At 37.2% G+C, this 22,097-nt stretch overlaps 1 protein-coding gene across 2 annotated transcripts in view; it reads left to right on the plus strand.

The window, feature by feature from the left end:
- Positions 1–14,346: 14,346 nt before the first annotated feature.
- Positions 14,347–22,097, plus strand: part of CA8 (carbonic anhydrase 8) — a 44,206-nt gene continuing 36,455 nt past the window's right edge. The window contains exon 1 of one of the 2 annotated variants that reach the window (XM_072411149.1): positions 14,347–14,678. In XM_072411149.1, the coding sequence (XP_072267250.1) occupies positions 14,603–14,678 (76 nt within the window). In that variant the 5' untranslated portion in view covers positions 14,347–14,602. The remainder of the gene's footprint in view (positions 14,679–22,097) is intronic. The other variant, XM_072411148.1, reaches the window with a different exon arrangement.

The raw sequence follows: 22,097 nt of genomic DNA on the forward strand, positions 1-22,097 counted from the left end.
CTCTTAGATTGTAAGAGGTTCCTCTCCTCGTGTGTCATTGTTTGTATCTGTCTGTCATTTGCAACCCCTATTTAATGTACAGCGAGTAATATGTTGGTGCTCAATATAAATACTGTTTATTAATATTATTAATAATAATAACAATAATAATAGAAAATAATAATAAAAAAGTGAGTATAGGGATAAGCGAGAATGCCTCTGGCATTCTTGCAAAAATGTCCTTAAACTTCCGATGGGTCCAGGGAATTTCGACAAACCAATTTCGCAAAACCATTGGAAGATCGAGGAATCTACTGCGACCCCAAGGTCACCGGTCTGTACTTATCAGCCGGGTGACGGTGGGAACTGAACTGCAGATGAACTCCATTGAGAGTTCCACTGCGATCTCTGGGCACTAGAGGTTAATTAACCTCTTGAACCCCGGGATTGCAGTGGATTCTAAGGGCTGCATTCGTTCATGCAGCCCTGGATATCCTGTATGCAATCCCCGGCACTAGAGGTTAAATGGGGACAAGTCTCCCCATTCAAAACCTCTAGTGCTCTCTGATTGGCTCAGAGCACCAGAGGTTTTGAATAGGAAGACTTGTCATCATTTACCCTCTAGTGTAGGGGATGACACACTGAGCTGATCAATTAATGCAGCCGGAGCTGCATTCATTGATCAGCACCGCCCGCGATCTTTTTTGTTCTTGAAAACTTTTTTTTTAAATTCTATCTCGTTTTGCAAAATTACAATTTTAGTAAGCGAGAACGGTCGAATTCGCAGCCAGATCGGGTTTTAAAGCTCGCTCACTCATCTCTAAGTGAGTACCGTTGTTGGGTAAATGCATATTGGTGCACTGATGTGGCATAAAGACTCATATATAGGTATACTATGTTATTTTTATAATTTTAGGATCAGATTACAGTATGTTTTACTTTACATGAGTATTCTTGACAGAAATATAATCTTATTGTGATGATAAAATAGGAATAGGATATCTGGTATTGCTAAGAGACTTTAGTTGGATATGGTTGTTTTTTAATATGTACTGTATAACATTATATACTATGTTTACAATTTACATTTGCTACCATTTGTTTCAGGTATTTTGGGCCTCTGGGTTTTGAAAAATAAGCAATCTAGATAAAAAAGGTGGACATTTCTGTAAGGGTTAAGGGGAAAGTGTACGACACTAAAAGCCATAAACCAAGGAGCCTCAACTACTTTAACTGTTCTCCAATGTGTTCCATGAGCTGCATTTTCCTTTTTGATTCTTCCAATGTGTGCCTCATATTAGTTTCCAAACGTTAACATTTATGGTACTGGTACCATACTGTATGTATGCTACTAAAATACAAATGTGGCAACTTCAAGGAGAAGAGACATACCATGCTCAGTAAGAGAAACTGCATGGTGAAATGCAGTAAGCACAAAGTACTCAGTAGTTATGGGTAAAAACAGCATATTATTTTCAAATTCATTTGAAATTTTCAACTTACATAAATATATGTTTTCTGTCTAATCTCATTAACTTTGTTTCTTGATTTCTTGTTCTTGATTTTTTTAAAAACAATTAATGAAAATGTGGTGGATTGCTTAAACTTTTATTTTCATATTTCAACTCTGTTTGTGTACATGTTACCTAATTCATTTATTGCTGAATATTGTTTCCTATACAAAATGACTAACTCCGTACCGGTTTCTTGTCGGCTGATAGATAAACATGCACAGTGTTCTTTGCCAACAACAGTTTCTAATGAATGCTTAGTGTGCAGAGTTAGCCAAGGATAGTGCTACTTTGTACAGATACTTTAGATAATTTAAACTGCACTCAGGAAGCTGATGATAGGTGGACAATAGCTTGTTTCCTTCTTTTTCATAAAGAATTATCAGGAAATAGGTAACTTAAATATTGTAATTGTTTAATTTTTTTCAAAAGACCTTGTGTGATCCCATCACCTAAACTTATTCTTTACAACACTGTCAGACATAACAATTTGGAGTGCCCTTTACTGCCAAGTAAACATGACTGACAACTCATGACCAGAGAACTTATCTTGGAGAGGGCGCTCACCAAGATAGAGTTAATGAAGATAGCCTCTATATGTCAGAACAGACTCTACCATAATTTAATGTTACATTTCCAATGTCAAAAAATGATTTGCCTAAGAATGAAACAAACATTTTTGATTGTCTGTAAGGGCAGGAGTGCTTCACTACTACTTGTCACATACAGCACTGTATGTTAGTTTTAGGCATAACACTGCGAAACATTCAGTCCCTGGGTAATTAGCAGTACCCAGAAAAGTTTCTAACCTGTAAATTGACCCTAAATCTGAAACTTCATCCTCACCCTTCAGGCTGATCTTTCACTACAGGTAAAAGGCTAAAAAAAGTATATAGCTGAATTTTAGGCACCAGCAGGTTATCAATAAACTTGAATAAAATCAGAAAGGCATCCTGGTATCCCTCAAAGTTCTAACCCCACAGTATTCAAATAACTTTCTAATTCTCACGACTACCTCAGTGCCACCTATACAGTGGAATATACCAGCAGTGTTCCTCAGCAATGAATTACCTGAGCTAGGAAAAAGGTACACCCCAAATGACCCTATCCCCATCAGGTGGATTTCTCTTTTCTCTTAGTTCTGGTGAGACAAAAATTGACAGGGAATCCAACATTTTATAGATGTCAGTGAATCAAGCCTTGAGACTTAAGCCTTCCACACCATTTCTGATGGCCATTATAACTTTGCAGAGATTTCCAATAACGTTTTCTTCTGTCTGTGTAACAGGAAGTGGGAAATATTCCAAAAGCAACACAGACAGCAAAAAAATAAACTTTCTGAAACTAAAAAAAAAACACATTTTTGCTACACATACTTTGGCTATACAAGAAAACCTGGAATCTTGATAACAATGTTTTCTGTACCCGTTACTTGCCTGTTTCTGGCTTCAGTATAAAAACATGAAAAATAACAACTTCTGCTGTTACAGATCTTTGCAGGTATTGTGACAAATGGCTTGGCAGGACAGATAGACAATTATGCCATCCTTCATATTCTGTCATTACAGGTATCATTCATCTTTCCATTTACTAATAAAAAAACAGTTAAAGTTTATGTAAACCCTAACAATGAACATCTCTTCTTTGCTTCCTTTTGGTCTGCTGCCATTTATTGTTTTTTTTTTTTTTTGTCATATCTGCTTGACTTCACAAATACCTGTTGAATTTGGCAGAAATCTTAAAAGCTAATAACTTCCTGTGCTCTTTGCCTGTTCACAAAGAAGAGTTATGGATATGAGGTGGGTGGAAGGAGATAAGGAGTAGTCTGTGTTTTTTTGTAACCCTTCAGGATTAAAATAGACAGGGCTGACACTTAGGGCTTGATTTATGAAAGCTGGAGAGGATTTATGAAATCCTGGAGAAGATACACTTTCATCAGTGAAGCTGGGTGATCCAGCAAACCTAGAATGGATTTCTTTGAAGTCATTTGCTTTTTGTTAGCAAATATCCTGGACCAGATTCATTCCAGCTTTGCTGGATCACCCAGCTTCACTGATGAAAGTGTATCCTCATCAGCCTTGGAGAGCATTATTAAATCAGGCCTCTAGACAGATACAGGTATGGGTAGTAGTTGTATGAGAAAACTCTCTAGAATCCCAATAGAAATGTTCATGCTCACTATTACATCCAACATCAATAGAAATGAAAAAGAATCTTGGGAAATGCATCCTGCAAGGCTCTGTGTGGGAGATTTATGACATTTTGGAGGATGAGGTATTCGGTATACCATGATGAGAATTTGGCATCCCCAGGTGGGTGACCTTGGATCACCTGGTCTTGGATCCTAATCACATCTTTAGTGTTTTATTCTCCTTGAACCTAACTACTTTATTATACATTGTTGAATGTGGAAGTTGTACATTTAATTTCCTTCTGCAAAGTCATATGACAATTTGGCCTTGTTAGACTTTTAAAACTATTTGAAACTAAAATTTACTGCACAGATTGAACCATTTGTTAATGGTTTTATAATATTTCCATTTTTTTAATGTTTTCCAGTCTACAGTGAGTAGTGGTGTTCCATAACTGCCAACAAATTTCTCTTCTTTGCAACTATGGCAACAGTACCCAGTCTATTATATAACTTCCCAAAATCTATACCCCCAGCTTTTGTATTTTCCGAATAAAATGCCATCCATATCCATTTTACAAGAAAATTTCTCATTGTTTCTGACTTTATTGACTTTTGACTTGTTTCCTCAAATCATTGTGCCAGCAGTGAATAACACCCCGTGCCTAGAAATTTAAAGTCAAAAATATGTTGTCATATGAATAAAGTATTAGGAAACACACTAGATTTTTGGCATATTAACATTTATTTTTCTGTACTTGCATGTATACAAAAGGACAAAGCATAAGGGAATGTTCATGTATTTTGTCTTGACAAGTGCTTTAATAGTTTTTTATGATAATGTCACTATAACTCTGTCTCCTATTACCTTCAATTTCTTTTCACACAGTCTGGTTGCAAATAGAAGAGGCAATGGAGGGATGATTCAGGAAAACACATTTGCCTTGCTCTGTCAACTTAGTAGCACTCACTCATTTTCAAACCATTAAAGTGTAACTGCATCAGTGTTGTAGACTTGTAGTCTTTGGCCTTTTGATTGACTGGGCCGCAATGAGGTTACTTCAATGCATGCACAACTTGGTGTACTCTAACAGAAAAAAAGTTCAGCCCTACTTTAAAGTATAACATTTAACATGTTTTTGTGATTCTTCTAGCAAGGTAGTGTGTATTGATTATTTTGCAGCAGAGCAGGTCACACCTAATCTAAACATTTGGCACGATATGTCAATTTACAATATAAAAACAGCTTTTACAAAAATCAGTCTGGAGATTCAGCGTGGAAGAAATCAAAGGAATAAAAAAATCTAAAGAATTTTTGTCTACCGAGCTAATAATAAGCTTTCTTAATGGTAATTACAGCCAATTACCAGGTCAAGCTGTAATTTTCACAGGGATTGTACAGGTAAGCAGAAAAGAGCCCTCTTACTTGATTGAAGTGGCTTGGAAGTATATAGTGATGTGATTAAGCTAAAATAGAGCATATTGACACATGGTCAAAGATAACTCTAGCCAAATGTTTTAGTTGTTGGATATGGTGGGTTATTTTACGTGCTTTCACATTGAATGTGGTCAAGAAGGGTGGACCAACGAGAACACATACTGTGATTTCTTTCTTTAGAGAAAAAGTTTTGGGGCTTTTTTTTTTAAACAATGTCCTTGTAAGTGAGGTATAGATAGGATTGTTGTATGCTGGAGTGCACAAATGTTAGAAACATTTAAATACAGAAATCTTTTACAGTTACAGCACATTCAGTGTTTTATATTGCCAGTATATTTATTGGGCAATTACCTGAAACTTAGTAAAAAAAATGTGAGTAGACAGGTTATTTATTATATAAGGGACAGGCTATATCCCTTCTGTAATAAAACAAACTGACCTGCCTGTTCACAAGCTTCTTTAAAATGTACATATGTGCAGCTCACTATACAATCCTGGCATAGCGGGCTGTTTGGGAGTAATGAACTGTTTTGTGCATGCTCACAAGTTACATCTATTCACCCTTGTCAAGCAAGATTCCAGACACGGAATAGGATTGAGTGAAGATGCCAATGTAGGAGCAAGAAGTGAGTTTGGGTAAAAAATTCTGATCAGGCAGGTAGGTTTGTTTTATTGCAAAAGATACATATTCTGTCCCTTCTGAAACGTTGAACCTGCCTACTCCCAGTTGTTTTACTTTTACTTTTGCTTTAAGAGTGATAGGAAATCTGTCATTTAAAAAAATAGAGCCACCATACCTGAGCTATCCTAAAAATAATAATTGCGTGGTTATTTTGTGGGTAAATTCTTTAAGAGTGACTGAGACCATGCATATAACAAGTTATTTCAATAATCCTTAAATGCACACTTTAAAATCATTACTGCCAGACACCTTGCATTTCTTTCATAGGGCATGAGTGCAAAGAAGTCAAAACAGACTCCTATTTTACTCATAACAGAGTATTGGGTATGGACATTAAAACTGTTATCACCGAGTGTCTGGATCTTGATCAAATAGTGAATGTCCAATGCAAAATCATCAGTACTGGATATTGATTAGCCATGAAGACAGACAAGTCTAAATCACAGGGGAATAATTCACATTTTGCATTATTGTTACTACATGCTTCTATATGTTCCAACAGGAAAAATAAATGCCTAGCATTATTAAAAAAATGAAAAATAAATAAATGAAATAAATGGAACATACATCATAACTGAATGTGAAATGTCAGCCTCAACAGACATATTAAAAAATCCATTGTTTACAGCTGCCTCCTGATTCTCATGTTTCTTTGTAGTTCTTTTTTTGTAGATCTTTTGCTGTTTCCTGTCTCCAAGCTCCATGATTTGCATTGAAACATCCTCTGGGACATACTAGGCACAGGCTTTTATTCACTGCTGGCACAATGACTTGAGGAAAAAAGTCAAAAGTCAATACAGTCAGAAACAATGAGAAATTTTCTTGTAAAATGGATATGGATGGCATTTTATTCGGAAAATACAAAAGCTGGGGGGATAGATTCTAGGAAGTTATATAATAGACTGGGTACTGTTGCCATAGTTGCAAAGAAGAGAAATTTGTTGGCAGTTATAGAACACCACTACTCACTGTAGACTCGAATGGAAACATTATAAAACCATAAACAAATGGTTCATTCTGTGCAGTAAATTTTAGTTTCAAATAGTTTTAAAAGTCTAACAAGGCCAAATTGTCATATTACTTTGCAGAATTAAATGTTAGCATGTACAACTGCCATGCAGCAGTTTATGCAGTAAAACAACAATGTATAACAAAGTAGTTAGGTCCAAGAAAAATAAAACACTAAAGATGTGATTAGGTTTCCAAGACCAGGTGACCCAAGGTCACCTACCTGGGGATGCCAAATTTTCATCATGGTATACTGAATACCTCATCCTCCAAAATGTCATAAATCTCCCACACAGAGCCTTGCAGGATGCATTTCCCAAGATTCTATTTCATTTCTATTTCTATTTATGTTGGATTTAATAGTGTGCAAGAACATTTCTACTGAGATTCTAGATCTGTCTAGAGGCCTGATTTATTAAAGCTCTCCAAGGCAGGAGAGGATACACTTTTATTGGTGAAGCTGGGTAATCCAGCAAACCTGGAATGGATTTTTTCAAAGACATTTGCTAGCAAATGTTTTGAAACCTAGACCAGATCCTTTCCAGGTTTGCTGGATCACCCAGCTTCACTGATGAAAATGTATCCTCCCCAGCCTTGGAGAGCTTTATTAATCCAGGCCCTAGGTATCAGCCTTCTGTAATCTACTGCAAAGCTGCACTCTGGGTGAGCTGTGGTGTGTTTATGTGTTAACATGCTCCAATTTGTGATGTGTTATAACAGCCATTAACCTCCCTTTCTTTTCGGTTTTATATGTCTAAAAACAGTACATTGTTTTTCATGAAAATTTATTTTACGTATATTATAATAGTATAATAAAGTTTGAAACACAAAATCATGTAAAAACATTAAATTGAAAAAATTAAAAAATCTATATATTTAAAAAAAAAAATTTTTTTTTTAATTTTTAAAAAAAAATACATATTATACTCATACTATTATTTTTACTGTAAAATAAATGTTCTTGAAAACAATGTACTGCTTTTACACATGTAAATCCAATGTATTGCATTTAATACAGTTATTTTGTATTGAATGCAATACAAATTGATTTTGAATTTCCCGCCCCGCCGGCAACGTACACACGCACCGACGTCACCGGGAACTCCCCGGTGACTCATCGTGTGCAGAAACCGGCTGGAGGAAGAAGAAAGAAGACGGAGATCGCGGCTATGGACGGTGCAGGACACCGGCGGATCAGGTAAGCGCTCTATTTACTAACCTTCCCATAGGTTTACCTACCCCGAGTGTAACTCGGGGTTACCACTTTTAGCAAATTTTTTCTACCCTGAGTCACACTCAGGGTTACCTCTAGGGAGGTTAATGTGATTGGACTCCCAAGGCAACCCAGCAGTCTAAAATGCAGACTTGCAGTAAATATGGTCAGTGCAGCATGTTGCAATGCATAGTAGTGCGATATTAGACATTGCTTTGTGCTACAATAAACATAGATCGTGAAGGTATATTATGGCGCCATTAACAAAGAATGGTAACACAGTGTACAATATGCATGTTTCCTGCCTATTTTAATGGTTCTTTCATTCTGGCAAACTTCTGAGTTTATTATTTCAAAACTTGAGGATAACAGCGCTTCCTTTTTAAAGCACCATCTGTGTAAGCCCACTGCTTCCTTGTCCACAGACAATGGGGCATAAAAAGTCTGCAGTTCCCCTCATATTAAAGTAAAAGTCCTGACATAAAGTTTGAAAGGCGGAAGAGTTCAAATGCCTTTTAAGTTTTTACTTCTGCCTGTTCACTTCCTGCTCACCCATCTATCTAATGGATGTCAGATCAATTGTATTGTTCTTGGTCAAAAAGTTGATATATACTTGTATATATATATATATATATATATAAATATATATAAATATACATAAACAAATAGTAACAAATATTGAAAGCAGTGAAGAGAAAATTGGGAGACAGAATCAAAACAGTTATGAACAAACAATGGGGTTGATTTATTTTAGGAACTGAGGCTGTTCATTTGCTCCAAAGTTCTTGCAAGGGATTTTTCACTTAGTCTAATGAATGGATAAAACTCCACATCTAATCATGTTCATAAAAAAAATTATGTTTGTGGATTTTCTTTGCATATGTGAGTTTTATCTCATTCAATAAGCTTAGTGAGTTATGTGAGTTACACAGGAGGAGGACAGGACCCTGCCCCAAAGAGCATAGCAAATTATTTAAATAAACAACCTAAACAGCTTTAGTACATCAACCTAAATGTGTCCGTTATAACTTCTAAATAAGTTCAGTGTGAGAAATGTCACAAAGTAAAACAGATACCTATCAACAAAAAATGTTAACCCAAAAAAGAAATAATACATTGTATGGGCCAAATAAAAAACTGAAGAAAAGTTAGTTTGGTTTATAGGAAGAAACCCATGTACGTTATAATAAAATGGAAGCTATCATATATTTTAGAAAATACAGATCTAGAATTTTACATATTTTCTAAAATCTATTTTCTCTGTGAATATTACACTTTTACTTGCTTGGTGTATCTTATTTTGTTATTGTATTTGATATACTGTATGGTATACTTACATTCTCCCTCCAGTGGCCATTACTATAGCAAGTAATCTGCTAACCATCGTAGCTTTTCCTATTCTGAATTCCTAACTGTCAGCTGCAGGCCAGGACTGGTGCCATCATGCTATCTTCTGGGACTTGCAATGTGCTCTCTAATTGCCTATCCTTGAAAGTAATTTTTTTTTACATTCAATAAATTTTATTGACATTTTAATAAAGTTGGAGTACAGTCAGAGAGTCATTATTTTGCTTATCACATAGATCTGTCTTCCAAAGTTGCATTCTGTGTGCATGTGAAAGAAGACGAAATACATGATTAGGAAGAATGGGATGAAGGGGAAAAAGAGTGAAAGAGTTGTGGGAAAAGTGCCTTACCATTATATTTGGCATATGTATTGGCTCCGTGGGTCCCAGGTGCTCTCCAACTGCTGTTTCTTGTCTTGTAATTATGCTAGCAAATTTCTTATGTGCCATTAATAAATATTGTATATTATCCAAAAGTCTTTTTGTTTTGTTTGCTTTGGGAGAGGAATGGTTTAAATGTTTTCCATTCTCCTACTATTGAGATTTTGCTGCCAAAATATAAAGAAGAAAAGTACATTTGGTATCTTACTTGTTAGGACTTTTTTTATCTGGACATCATAAGACTTTAGGCTTTTTGACTATAAGAATACTTATCCTGGTGTATTGGCTTTGTGAAAAGGGACATTTGAATTATAAAGGTGTTAAAGGTCTGCTTATTAGTTTACTGTAGATGGTTTACTGTAGATGAAGCTGTAATTTGTGAGCCCTTCTGGGATTATTTTGCAAGAATTTTGAGACATTTATAACACTAGAACTATATTACTTTCTTATCTACAGGTGTATCAGATAGGGGGTTGATTTCTGGTTAGTCTTCTGGTTAGTTTTTAATATAACATACCGTGCATGATAAGACATGTAAGCGGAGTTAAATGCATCACTGCTTGAAGTCTAATTTTTTGGAGAATGTACAGTAAGTACTGTAAAAATGTTTGATGGCACAACAGATCATGCTGAGGTCTTAAAGGTTATATGTATAATATTCTGTTTCTGATTACATTTCTTCCAAAAGGTGACCAATCAAGTTACAAAAGCAACCATTTTTTGTGGATGCTGATATATTTTTATGCTCCACTGATATTTAACCACTTATGAGAGAATTAGTAATACAATAAATAGTATAACCTGTGTGTGGGAAACATAAACACTTACACAAACTCTGCTGTATAGGGGTCATTTACAAATCAATGGTATGCCTTACCTGTCATATTTAGTGGATAGCACCCCCAACAATCACAGAAACTTTGGGCTCTATTTATAAAACAGAATCAATTCCCCTGAGGGAATGTATGAGGGAATGTCTAAATCCCTTTTGTATAATTATATATTATTATTATATATTTTGTATATAGACCCCTTAGTGAGACAACACATTTTTCATTGTATGAATAGGATTTAAACAAGTTCATTTTTATCAGCGTCTAATGTTGGGACAGAGAAACAAGTTGTGTCTTTTTCTTTTGGGAGTTATTTTTGCTTCCCATAGAGATAGGATCACCACTGCCTAAATAGACTATGTCCATTCTTCCCCATGGTAAAATATTATTTTATCATTCACATTACTGCTATTTATTTGGACCTACCATGCCCTTAATATTTGAAAATATTTCTTCCAACTTTTTCAATACTCTTCCTATACAGTAATATGAAACTGAGATGACTATTGGAGACATTGTTTTTTTAATCAATCTCAACTTTCTATCCCAACATTTTTTTTACTAAATTTGCCATAGCATGTACTGGCAGAAGAGTTGGACTGGGCAAGGACGTTAGATCACTTCCATCTCAGAATCCCAGGCATATGTGGTTTATATTCTTTTTATTCTTGCAATGACTGGGGAGGAGCAGAATAAATATAAAGTTTTCTCCCTCACCTAAACATCAGTCTCACAAAGCTATCAAAAAATTACTTACATGGCACCTCCACTAACCCATAGGAAACGGTGCCAGAAGTGATTAATCAGGAATTACAAGGTAAATATTCTTTAAAAAAATCAATGCAGTCATCTTTCTCTTTCTTTAAATAAACATTTTTTAAAAATGTTATGCAATTTGAGTAGAAATGGTATGCTTACCTGCCAAGGGGGGCAATTAAGCTTTAGAAGTATAAGTGCTTAACTAGAGCTCCAAAAAAGAGAACTTGTATTACTTTGGAAAATAATGTTTATGATACCAGTTATATGCTTGGAGTTATTAAAACCTGATACATCAAAAAAGATCCATGTTTTGTACTGTGTCCTGGCTGTGTTTATGTAACAGAGAGTAACTCTTAGTAAATAATAAAGGTTCAGTGGTAAGCATGGTAATGAATTTATGGAAATAAAAACTGTATTTATACTTGGTTGTTAACCCAGAGTGATTTGAATGAGTGAGACAGTGTGAAAGTACTGACAGATTGTTTTTTTGCAGTATGTGAAACATTAGGCAAATTTACCTTCAACTTCTGTTCCAAAGGCTCAATAAAAAGTTGGAGAAAATCTCCAAAAGTCAGAGGAATTTCTCATTATTATTAGTGGCCATATTTTCACCTGTCATCACAGTTGTAGATATCTACACACAGATACCAATAAAAAATGACTATCATGACTACCTTCTTCCCCCTACTCACGGGGATTACCCAGCATAGACTATTGGGGTTAGGATGTATAATATTTTAGTTGAGGATGGTTAAACACAGCATATTTTGCACATTTAAAAATGTACAAATGCCAAAATGTGTCACTTAATTTGTTTTATCATAAAACCTAAAACTCTCAAATTCACTTATAAAAGAGTAAAAGGTAAAAGACAATTTAACAGACCAATTGAAAATCCAGATACCAACATATTACATTTCAACATAATTTCAGCGAGACGTGAAGACTCCACATTCACACAACCACATGCAAAATGTACCCCTTTTGCAAACCCTTTCTAACTAAAAAATTGCTTTAAAGTTGTCAGTGTCCTAGGTAGGGAGATGTTGCATAATGTGCCTAATTTATCAAAGCTCTTCAAGGCTGGAGAGAATACATTTTCAACAGTGAGGCTGCGTGATCCAGCAATCCTGAAATAGATTACTTCAAAGTAATTGGCTATTTGCTAGCAAATGTTTTGAATCCTGGACCAGATCTATTCCAGGTTTGCTGGATCACCCAGCTTCACTGGTGAAAGTGTACCAATGGGTCTTATTTAATAAATCTTTCCAAAGCTGGGGAAGATACACATTCATCAGTGAACCTGTGTGATCCCGCAAACCTGCACCTACCTTTTTCCGTACAACCTGAAATTACAGAGGTCAAGGAATAAACATGTTGGAACAGAGCTCAGTTTGGTTTGAGGGATGTTCGGTCAAACAGAGGCAAGGTAGGTCAAAGTTGGCAAGATAAATAAGATTTGTTATCCCTTAGGTTTCACCTGCTGTGTACATTCCTAACCAGCTCTTTCCTGCTCCTAATAACTCTAAACAATGGGCTGTATCAAGGAATTATTATTATTATTAATAAACAGGATTTATATAGCGCCAACATATTACGCAGTGCTGTACATTAAATAGGGGTTGCAAATGACAGACTAATACAGACAGTGATACAGGAGGAGAGGACCCTGCCCCGAAGAGCTTACAATCTAGTAGGTGGGGGAATTTCACATACAATAGGATGGGAGATATGTAGTGGTGGGAAGTAGTGATGGTTTCAAAAAACAGAAGAGGATGAGTGGCAAGTTTGAAAAAATAGGTTTTGAGCGCTCTTTCAAATGAGCAGAAAGTAGGAGCAAGCCGAATAGGACGAGGAAGACCATTCCAGAGAGTTGGGGCAGCTCTAGAGAAGTCTTGTATCCATGTGTGTGATGTGGTTATGAGTGAGGAAGTCATTAGTAGGTCTATTTATTGTACAGCTCTGCATAATATGTTGGCGCTATAAAAAATCCTGTTTATTAATAATAATAATAATAATAATAATAATAATAATAATTGGAGGAGCGAAGAGAGCGGCTAGTGGAGTATTTTTTTTACCAGGTCAGAAATGTAAGTGGGACAATAACTGTGGAGGGATTTGAAGGCAAAGCACAGGAGCTTGAATTTGATTCCAAGGTGAAATGGAAGCCAGAGTAGAGATCTGCAAAGAGATGCAGCAGAAGAGGAGCGGTGGGAAGGATGGATGAGTCTGGCTGCAGCATTCATAATAGATTGTAGAGGGGAGAGTCGGGTTAGTGGAATACCAGAGAGGAGGAGGTTAGAGTAGTCCAGACGAGAAATGATAAGAGCGTGTACAAGGAGTTTGGTGGTCTCAGGGGACAGGTAGGGGCGGATTTTGAAGATGTTGCGTAGGTGAAAGTGAAAGGACCTGGAAATGTTCTGAATATGGGGGGTAAATGAGAGGGCAGAATTAAAGGTGATACCGAGACAACGTGCCTGAGGGGAGGGATGAATAACAGTGTTGTTAACGGTTACATGTATGTCAGGGGGAGATTTGGAGTTTGAGGGGGGGATGATGATGAGTTCAGTTTTGTCCAGATTGAGCTTCAAAAATTGGTCAGACATCCATGATGAGATGCTGACAGGCAGCGTGAATGCAGTGGTTAGTGCTCTCACTTGCTCGTGGTTGTCAGAGGAAGGCACTGCCACTGACACCATAAACCAATAGGAGCAATCACTGCTGCTTTAAACCACTGTACAAAATCTGGCCGAGACTGTACACTGATAAAATGAGCTGCACATGCATAATGTGGTGTACACTTACATAAAAAATGCTGAAAAGCAGGCAGAAATTTTAATAGCAAAAAAAGAGGTAAAGTTTCACCTGCATAAAAAATCTGATACTGTAATTTTTTTTAATTAGAGGTATTCCTTTTTAAAAGAACAGGCTATGTCCTCTTTAAGTAGGAAATCTTCATCTCTCTTGGCAGTGACACATTTTGTATAGTGCCAAAGATCCAGGACCTTCCTGAATACAGATCATCTGTGTTTCTGCAGCCAAGTCCCTCTCTGGCACCACCTACCAAAAGACATCTCCAGGCAATCTCCTACAAATCTGCCTGGTAGAAGTTTCAGACTAGTATTTAGTGGTTCTGTTCATCACATAATTGCAGTGATTAGGAGCCCTACCTCCTCCCCTCCACTGCACAGCTAGGAGTGACAGCTCCCAGTGGCTATGCAAAGAAGAGTGTGAATACAGCACAGCATGTCCTGTCACACTCACAACTAAACTCTGCAACTCACTATACTCTTCCATCCCAAGAGCAGAGAGAGGACATAGATGGCTGACCGGCAGTATATAGACAGCTCTGAACTGCAAGCAGACAAGGAAAAGCAAGAGTGGGGCTATGTGGAAGGTCAGTAATTACCTAAACTGTTAAAATCTGTTACTTTTCCTTTTCTATGCACATCCCTGCGGAACAGATTCACAGAAAAGTTTGTATCCTACTCTGATGCCAAGTGCCACACACAAATGTACTTTTATTTTACCATTTTGTAACCATTTAGAGTTAAACCAATGTTTGCAAATAAAAGACTCTTTTATGTTGCAGTTTCCTATGCTCTCACTTTAGTAAATACCAGCGGAAACAGAATCCAAGTATTTACTTAACTCTTTGGCGTATAAGCAATGAAAGAGTTAAGGAACCTGTTGTGCCACTTTTCCTTTTAAATAGTATTTTATTGTGCAGCAGAATTCTGGAAAGGTTTTCATAAGAATGCACGCTATTGTTACGCAGTGTTCATCTGCTACATTATTTTGTGTTTTACCGGTATACACAAGAGTTTCTTTCTGTAGATACAATAAAATGAAACTCAACAGCATGACCCCTTTTGTGAGCAATAATTCAGTTTTTCATGTTTGGATTATTGTTGCAGTAACATAACATGAGCTGAGTAATTATTAAGGAAGGATATCCATGAACAGCTAAATATACAAATAATGTGTGTGTGTAGTATTGAGTAGAAAAGAAAATGGCTGGATTACATTTTGCCTTGCAGCTTTGGGTAAGATTGGATTGGGATATTGCCTGCATGGAGTTTGTATGTTCTTCCCAGGTTTTTATGGGTTACCACTGGAAGATGTGGTTTCCTTCCACAATCCTAAAATATATTAGTGAGTAGTCAATTTTCACCCAAATTTGCAATAGTGTATCTGTGTTTCTGTATGACTGTAATAGGAATGTTAAATGGTAAGCTATATTTAGAGAAGCCACTGACCCCAATGGTATTTGCACTGTAAAGTGCTGCAGAAGTGCTTAAAAAGCTATGAAAGACTTGAATCAAATATATACACTATTTGTAGAGTGATCCATATGTGAAAAAATGTGTATTATTTTATTGATGCCAGTACATTCCTGTTTTGTTAAACACCAGCCTAACAATGGATAGCTTACTATTCATTGTATACAGTAATTATATTGTGCCAACTTATAATGCAGCACTTTATTTTTGTCACTCACTGTCCCCCGAAGGATGTCTCAAGGATCTTTTATCCCTAACACACTTCTACATACACTAGGGACAGATTGGGTGATAGCCAACCAATCCACCAGTGTGCTTTTATGTTAAGAAAGGATTCCCTTGTTGATACAGGAAGACATACAAACCCATTCAGTAAATGGTACATATAAACAGTATATAAAGCAAATCTGTGCCTGTGAGAAGCTTGGTTTCTGTAGCAAAGCTGTAGTAAAGTATTTTCAGCTAAGGGCGGCCATTTTTCTTCTGGTAATTGAGTGAACAGTGCGAGATGGTTCCATCTTTACCATCTTTAAAATCCCATGCAAACGTAGATTGCTAATCTAATACCTACTCATAATTTACTTGTTGCCAATAAAGCAGCAGCATCAGGTTGTACTGTTCATCCACATGATTAAAAAAAATTGGAGATCCCGTGGTACATTAAAGTGACAGTCAGAATTTCTATTTATTTGAATGGATTAACTGGTTGGCACAGTGGTGTACTTGTTCCATTTACTTTTGTTATGGCTTTAAATCAGTGTAAAAGTGGTGATCAGAGAGTATGAAAAGCACCACTGATCTCCAGTGTTTCTTGCAATTCCAACACACTTTTAATAGGTATGATGTACCAATGTCACCCTCAGATAAACCACACTGAGAAAACACCATGTAGCCATCATTAGAGTGAGTCCAATGCAAGGGGGTCGGCCTGCAATGAGGTGGTACTATTGCAATGGTGTTTTTTAGGAGATAGGAAGTTGACTCCTAACCTCAAAGTCATAACATTCATCATTGTAGCAGCACTTGGTTAACAGGGGAACTTGGACCCCTGCTAAGTAGGACCTATAGTTCCTAAAACTTAAGGGCCCTAGGTTTCCAGTGCTTTACTTGGTAGGTAGGACAGGAGGGCAAAGGAGGTGCAATATTCAAAACTCACATTGGTTGGCCAGTAGTCACTGAGTGGGTTACAACACCCATAAGAATTATGCAGAACAAGGTCACCAGCTGACAAAACAGATATGAATCTCTGTATCCAATTCTGGCACAGGACTCACAGCAATAGAATGACATGCAGATGATGTCAGACATATCATCTCTGGGTACAATGTTCTGCAAGTCTACAAGTGAAAGTAAAACAAAGTGCAGCAAGACTGTTAGGAAATAAATCACTATACTGAGATACAACAAAGCATGAAAAAGTTTTTTGTGTAAAAATATTCAGTTATTTTTGATACATAGAGCTTTACTAGACTTTATTTTATCTTTAATAACAGGCATTATTATTTTGAGATATATATACTTTAGGTAATAAAATGATTGCCACTAAAAAAAGTTCCTTAATAAAATCTGTCCCTTCTTAACTCTCTTGCTGCTAATGCTTACAAATCCACTCTAAGTTAGAGAAATCAATGCCTGAAGTCTAGTCAGAAATGGACCCAATGACTTGGCCTAAAGCTGAATAAACTCAGGTATTCACAGCATCATTGGATGTACTATATTTTTTAATAAAAGCAGTGTAAAACCTGAATCTGACCTGGCATTAGACTCCTGTAATCTCTGCTCAGCAGGGTTGGTGGTTGAGCGTAAAGCCGCATACACACGTGCAATTCTTGTCGATGGAAAGGACCTTTCACGATCCTTTCCAACAATAAGAACCGCACGATGCATGAACGGTGCTGTACATATAGCACCGTTCTGCTCTATGGAGAGGGGAGAGTGACAGAGTGGCACCCTGCTGCGCGCTCTCCCCCTTCCCTTGCATTAGGATCGCTCGTTGTTCATCGTCCGTGGATCTGCCAGGACGGATCCACGGACGATGAACGACGCAGGCTGTACACACGCCAGATTCTCGCCGGATATAGGCCCTGAGCCGATTATCGGGCAAGAAAAATTTGACTTGTGTACATAGCTTTAGAAGCAGTACAAGGAGATAAACAAATTATGTGATGATAAGAGACATGCCAAAAACACAGGAAAAAGAAAGGCTCATCACTGTTCTACTTCTCATTACAAGGTCCAGGCATAGGTGGAGACTGGTCCAGGTCAATCCAGGCTCACAGAAAGTAGGTTAAATAATAGTGTGCATCAGACTAGGAACGTCTTGTGGCATAAAACGTACTGCAGGAATACCGGTATCTCTAGATTAAAGGTGAATTCAGCATAAAAATAACCTATTCCTTTTCAACTGTTGGTTGAGTAGTTTTCTGTACTGTTCAACAAAATCATGCTAATTAGTATTGCAGATATTTAAAATGTCAGCTACCAAATAACCTAAAATCATCATCCGCATTTAGAGCAGTGAACACAAACATGGATGAAATGCCCTGACAATCCTCATTCTTGCTTAGGTAATGGAAATTGTAGGCAGCACTAAAATCAATGTTGGAAGAGCCATTGCTTTTAAACATCAGTTATATGAATCTTGATATTATAATCCTTGTCTATGGTATTGGGGACTAGATCGATGATGTTGTCTGTCTCCAGCAGCCGGACAGGTGGTCAAGAATTGCTGACATATGTTGCCCTAATTTCATTCTCATGTGTTTACTTGAAATTAATAGATCCAGCAACAAATATTTACTCGCTAGGCACTGGCCTTGGAGATTAAATTTTTTCGTTACTACTAAAATGAAATTTAACTGTTCCCTGTGAAGTGACAGTTTTCACACTCTGAATTAATTCCAGGGAATGAAGATAAACACAAAAATATGTTAGTATACAGTGTAACACTTAGCAGATAATCTTATCAACAGCTAAAGCAATGCCAGTGATTTATTTATATGTTACTCTCCATGGAATCAGTGGGCCTGTTAATTATTTACTGTTGAATGTGGTCTGCTTCACAGGCTACTTCATAGCTACTATCAGCACCTCCTTTTAAATAAACAAAGGTCACAAAGAAATATGCACATAATGTAGTAATCTGCATCTATCTTCTCTTTCAGAAATGTGACAGGGTGTTATGAAGCGTTGGCTTATCTGTCTGTCCTGTATATGAACCATTGTAAACGTACAATTTGCAGCAAGTGTAGAGCTCTATCTATCTATCTATCTATCTATCTATCTATCTATCTATCTATCTATCTATCTATCTATCTATTTCTACAGTAGTACAATGACCCAAAGTATACTTCAAAAAGCAGCCAGGAATGGTTAACCCTCCCTAGCGGTTCATTTCTCTCCGGTTTTATATGTCTAAAATCGGTACATTGTTTTTCATGAAAATGTATTTTACAGTATAATATATTAGTATAAGTAAATGAAGTTTGAAACACAAAATCATGTAAAAAAATAAATTAATAAATAAATATATATATATATATTTAAAATAAAAAAATAAATATTATACTATTATATATACTGTAAAATAAATGTTCCTGGAAAACAATGTAGTGCTTTTACATATAAAAATCCAATGTATTGCGTTCAGTACAGTTATTTTGTATTGAATGCAATACAAATGGATATTAAACTTCAAGCTCCGCCCTGCCGGCAAGGTACACACGCACCGACATCACCGGGAACTCCCCTGGTGACTCATTGTGTGCAAAAGACGCCGGAGGAAGAAGAAAGAAGACAGGGATTGCAGCAATGGACAACGCAGGACGCCGGCAGATCAGGTAAAGCTCTATTTACTATCTGCCCCATAGGTCTACCTACCCTGAGTGTGACTCGGGGTTACCGCTTTCAGCAACTTTTTTCTACTCCGAGTCACACTTGGGTTTACCGCTAGGGAGGTTAAGACTAAGCACTTGAGAGTCTTGAAATGGCCAGCAATGAATCCAGATCTAAATCTCATAGAGCAGTGGTGCCCAACCTTTTTTCATCCTAGGGCTGCTGTTGACATTGAGATAAAACTTGCGGGCCACAATGCAAACAAACAATAAAGATGCATGTTTAAAACTAGAAGTTTTCCTTTTAAAAATAAAATGAATGTATTGAAATGTTTCTAGTGACCATTACACCAAATAAAAGACATGACAAGAATCTCTGCAATGGATACTTCCAGAGAAATTCATTTCATGCGACAGATAGCCAAGGGGTACATGTTCCTACTACTACATCTTCAGTTTACTACATCTCCCCGTTCCTGAGAAATTAGGGGTTCACAGAAGGTAAGTGGTCAGCTATTTGTGACAGGGTAGCATGGCATGATAGGTATAGTTTTTCTTATCTTGTTATGGTGCTGCACCAATCTAAATTTAGGGGGAGTTAGCCACAAGAGTCCCACACTCATCCTACATTTTATTATACTTACAGCTCCCCTTTCTGGAGAGTTTGGGATTCAAAGAACGTAAGCGGAAATGTAATTGTGACAGGGCACCATGGTAGGGTAGTAGTGATAAAATGTTACCGTGTTTGTGTGTGTGTGGGAGGGGGGAGCTACAAGAACCGCAACTTCTACATATCCCTTTCTCTACTGTTCTCTACTTCTCTACAAGAGAACTTGGGGTTCACAGAAGGTAAGTGGCCAGCTTCGTGTGACAGGGTAGCATGGTATTGCAGGTAGAGTTTTTTGCATCTTGTGAGGGTGCTGCAATGTATTTTAATGATTTTAATGGGAAGATTTAATGGGGAGTTAGCCACAAGGGTTCTGCACTTGCAGTTACATTTCCCTTTCTTAAAGAGTAATTGGGTTTCATAGAGAGTAAGGGGATAGCTTTGTGTGAAAGGTATGATATGATAGGTATAAAATTTTAATAGGTAAGGGGGGGACAAAATGCATTTCCTACTGGCTTCCACATTTCCAGTTGCCAACATGCATCTGTTCCAGAGACATTGAGCGTCACAGAAGCTAAGCGTCCAGCTATGTGTAAGAGGCAGCTCGCCAGCTGCTCAGTCCGTTTGCTCTGCAACATTTGCAGATTTGACTGCAAGCGGCAGTGAGCGTCTCCACCGAGCCAGGGTTCTATGGCATGAGGAAGGGGTAACCACATCGCAACCTTATTGCCAACCTGAATGCCGCCCTAAAGTTTTGTGAACTTCTAGGATTTATACATAGGGATAATGACAGCAGCATGGACACAGACACAGCTCTTACGCTGCTGCTGGGATTATCTCATAGTACAAGGTGGGCCGGGAGCAGCTCCCTCTTCTGGCAGCACATTCCTGATAGAGGAACATAGGAGATGAGTGCGCCCCATCCCCCGCAAGACAACGAGCAGAGAGAGCACTACGCTGAGGTTAGAACCTACAATACATATATGTATAAAAAGCAGTGTAGGATGTCACATGAGATTCCCCCTTTAGAATAAGATAGACAAGCATTACCAGAAAAGAGGTAATGACATACTTTTCACTGTTTGGCCCTTGGCATTGGCCCTAATGCTTTATGCTTTATTATTATTATTAGCGAGATTCTGTGAGCTTTAGCAATAAAATACCAAATTATTCTTCAGTGCAATACAATGTAATTCACAATGAATGTGGTACAATAATATTCATTACAAGAAAATAAAATAAAGGTAAGTGTATGGCTGAAAATATAATCTAAAAATTAGAATGTTATCATTGTTTAAAAGTCCACTGACAGTTTTACTCCAAAGCACATAATTATGTCTCTGCATCTGGCGATGAGGCAGCAATTACAGTTAGGGGATTAAGGAGGAAACATATGACAGTTTCTAATTGTATGCTATTACTGCAGCATTAACCAGCATTAACTATTACTTTCTTTGAATGTGCTAAATGCATAATATTACCGTTAAGCAGGTGTTTAAATTTGTACTTAGTCTCCAAACTACCTGTTCCTGTTTTACATGCTTTTCTTTACAACTCACATACCATTTTTCTACCATTACTAAGAAATGAAAAACAAAAATGTGTTTGAAATGATTATTTCAAGAAAAAAGTATAATTTATGAAAAACCTGTCAGACTTTAACCACCTTGCCGTTAAGCCCGAGCATGCTCGGGCTAAAAACTTTTGCAATTTTCGTTAACCCCGAGTTTTTGTCACCAGGTGGTTAAATGTAAACAAATGTTATGTTGCAATCCGATTGTCATACATTGTATGACAATCGGATTACAACTGAAAGGAAATACTCACCCAGTGTCCGCATTTCCTATTGCTGGCATTTGTAGTGAGATGTATAGTACAATGCAGAAATCCTGCATTGTACTGTGCATCTCTCCGAGCAGCTTCCAGCCTGTGCCTGTGTCTCTGTGTAAGGCACGCAGGGAAATCCCCCCCCTCACATCACCCGGAGGATGAGTCATCTTCCAGTGATGTGATTGGTGATGTATGGGGGTGTGTCAGGGAGGGTAATTTAAAAGCAGAGTACAATGTAATCTGGTTTTAAATGGTTTTTACAG

The sequence above is a fragment of the Pyxicephalus adspersus genome, chromosome 5, assembly GCF_032062135.1.
Source record: "Pyxicephalus adspersus chromosome 5, UCB_Pads_2.0, whole genome shotgun sequence".
NCBI lineage: Eukaryota > Metazoa > Chordata > Amphibia > Anura > Pyxicephalidae > Pyxicephalus > Pyxicephalus adspersus.